We start from the raw sequence: 3182 nt of genomic DNA on the forward strand, positions 1-3182 counted from the left end.
TATTTTCGTTTTTTTTTTTTGAAGTCACTTTTTGAGACGAGAAACCCTAGTAAACCCTCCCCCTCCGCACACTACTGACCTATATATAGGTTTTGAAAATGGAAATAATATGGTCGGATCGCCAACTATTTATTTCTACAAAATTTCAGGCAAATATGGAATGTTCAGTTATTTAGTTGATCATGGAGCTAATATAAATGCTACAACTGTCGAAAACTATACAACTTTGTCTTTGGCTGTTCGGAATGGTAATTTTCAATCGACTAATTTAGAAAAAAGAGTTGTTTCATAAGAACTTCGTATATTTTACAGGTAACGTGCAGATTGTAAAATATCTTGTCGAACGCGGAGCTGATGTGAATTCTAGAGATAAATATAATTATACACCACTTCACTGGGCATCTCGAGATGGTAATTGTCTATATCTTTGAAAACTGAAAATATCAAGCGGGATCGCCAAAGTAGTTAAGCCAACTGTTTCTCTCTTTGATATTTTAGGAAAATTGGAAATGGTTGAATACCTAATCACTCATGGAGCAAACGTAAATGCCGCAGATTCTTATAATTGGACGCCACTCCATAACGCCGCTCGATATCGTAATTATTGATTATTTGGCCTATATCAGTAGTGTGCGAGGAAAATTTTTCAGGGGGATGATTTTTCGAAACCAAGAAATTCTCTAGCAAATCAGACAAATTTTCGTTTTTTTTTTTGAAGTCATTTTTTGAGGCAAAAAACCCTAGTAAACCCTCCCCCTCCGCACACTACTGACCTATATATATTATATAGGTTTTGAAAATGGAAATAATATGGTCGGATCGCCAACTATTTATTTCTATAAAATTTCAGGCAAATATGAAATGTTCAGTTATTTAGTTGAACATGGAGCAAATATAAATGCTACAACTGACGGAAACTATACTCCATTGTCTTTGGCTGCTCTAAGTGGTAATTTTCAATGAATTCATTTAAAAGAAAAGCTTTTTCATAAGAACTTCGCACATTTTACAGGTAAAATGCAGATTGTCAAATATCTTGTCGAACATGGAGCTGATGTGAATTCTAGAGATGAATATAATTATACACCACTTCACTGGGCATCTCGAGAAGGTAATTATCTATATGTTTAAAAACCAGAAATATGAAGCATTATCAGCTAAGATAACTGTTGATATTCTCAATATACATAGTGCACTCTTTACGTTATTCCTTTCGGCATACTATGCGTCACATAATTTGCATGTAGGCACAGCATAGCGATCCGCTAGAAATATCAGTGCCTGCTGAAATTATACCGAACACACAGCCTGGGTAAAATTTAACTAGTTTTACTTTTCCGCACACACCTAGTGCGTAAGATAAAGTATTAGAGTGTTTTTTGGATGTTTTCGAGGGGCAGAGAATGAATCAGACGTTTTTTCGATGTCCGAACGTATGTGTGTACCTTGTACGCAGACATTATATTGAGATATTTTCAGCCAGATGAATTAGCTCAGCAACGATATCAGGCACTGAAATTGAGTGAAAACAATAGAAGTGATTATTATGGCTATAATTACACTTACATTGCTACAATCGCTATGACAATCACTTTTATTGCTTTCACTCCATTTCAGCTCCTGACGTTATCTGGCTGAGCTCATTCATCTCGCTGAAAATAACTCAATATAATGTCTGCCTGTACGCTCTACGCTGTACCTTATACGCAATAAATCAAGTTTTAACAGAGTTTCTTTGAAAAATCACAAATTTTTGTATGGAAGCCGTGCTTTTATGCTAAAAAAGCCGTGCTTTTGAAATTATTTCAAATTTGGTGAGATTATATATTTTGGCACGAAAACAAGATTCACAAACTAATATCAGATTCAGTTTTCTCGTGAATTTAAATTCACAGTGAAATATATGTAATGAAGGCATGTTCTAGATCACAGTGCGGAAAAGTTCATCTTTATTTTATTTATTTATTTTCAATTTATAGGCTACAAGGCAATAAAACAGTTCTTGATCGATAATGGAGCAGATGCGAAAGACATATAAAATGAAACACCACATGAAATCGATGCCGGTAATAAATAGTACATTCAATCTTTACTCAAATGAATCGTAGTTTAAAAGAAATTGTTTAAGTTCATTTACTAGGGAAATTAAAACCGGAGTTGATGTCGCCTTGAGTCAAAAGTTGTAAACTTGTTAAAAGAATCATAGAGTCAACAGACACTTTCATCTTAGAAATTGAAACTGAATCAAACGCAAACTGAATAACTTTGAAATCGAAAGTAAAATAAATCATCAAACTTCAATATACCTTCGAATACCGTATTCGGAAAACGATAGATCGCATAACACTAAATGCAATATTTGAGCGATAGCTTCGAATGAGTTTTTTCATATTTTCATGGACGTATTACAATTCTGGAAACGAATTTTGAAACTCACATGAATATTTTTTTAAAAATTAATTAAAAATCAGCAAATATATTTTGACGTCTGAATAAAATGTATGAAAAAGTTTTCACGGTGATTAAATTACTGCAAACATAAATAAATCCGAAATGTTGTATGGGAGTGCCCCAAATATGATTTTTGCTTACTCAATCTTTAATAATTTTTATTCTTTCTTGTGGTTAAGCGCTTACTTTCTTTTCGGCATGTAGGCGCTTGTAAGGATAGCACAATTGAAATAAATGACGAAAATAAATAAATAATTTATGTGCAATGTGCATGTAAATAAAAAGTACCAGGAAAAATATAAATAATAGCATAAAAAATGTTCTAAAAAGCTATCAGTAACGTGATGTTATTTGATAATTTGACATTGTTATTGTTTTATGACTCCACAATAAGTATTTTAGTATTTTGAAAGTCATACTGCCTAAGCCATTTATGAATGACATATATTCAAAATGTTGGAATCCAAAGCCATTAAATTGTAAAATGAAATTATGTTCATTTAACTGGATTATTTTCAAGAAATACTACCAAACAATGTTGGAATTTAAAAATCAAATTTAAAAAAGTAATGCCAAAATCATGGAATATTATCAGTATAAAAGTAAGGCTTCTCACAATAGACAAACGTGACAAATTATTTCAGATTTCCTGCCTACGTATGATTTTGTAAAGTTTCCTTTAAACATGGGAATATTTTGGCAGAATCGGATTCATCGTACCGAAATTAGCG

General features: G+C 32.4%; 1 protein-coding gene across 2 annotated transcripts; it reads left to right on the forward strand.

The window, feature by feature from the left end:
• The first annotated feature begins 149 nt into the window (after positions 1-149).
• On the forward strand, positions 150-2693 carry LOC116351694 (serine/threonine-protein phosphatase 6 regulatory ankyrin repeat subunit C-like). Of its 2 annotated transcripts, none has more exons than XM_031783831.1 (7): positions 150-248; positions 313-411; positions 499-597; positions 851-949; positions 1013-1111; positions 1980-2066; positions 2141-2693. In XM_031783831.1, exons 1-6 carry the CDS (start codon positions 161-163, stop codon positions 2036-2038), a joined length of 543 nt encoding a protein of 180 aa, XP_031639691.1. In that variant the 5' UTR covers positions 150-160; the 3' UTR covers positions 2039-2066; positions 2141-2693. The 2 variants fall into 2 exon arrangements, with proteins under 2 accessions (XP_031639691.1, XP_031639690.1); XM_031783830.1 differs by having other exon boundaries at positions 2129-2229.
• Positions 2694-3182: the final 489 nt, after the last annotated feature.

Source organism: Contarinia nasturtii, unplaced genomic scaffold, assembly GCF_009176525.2.
Source record: "Contarinia nasturtii isolate CC-2019 unplaced genomic scaffold, AAFC_CNas_1.1 Cnas_scaffold_6048, whole genome shotgun sequence".
Taxonomy (NCBI): Eukaryota; Metazoa; Arthropoda; class Insecta; order Diptera; family Cecidomyiidae; genus Contarinia; species Contarinia nasturtii.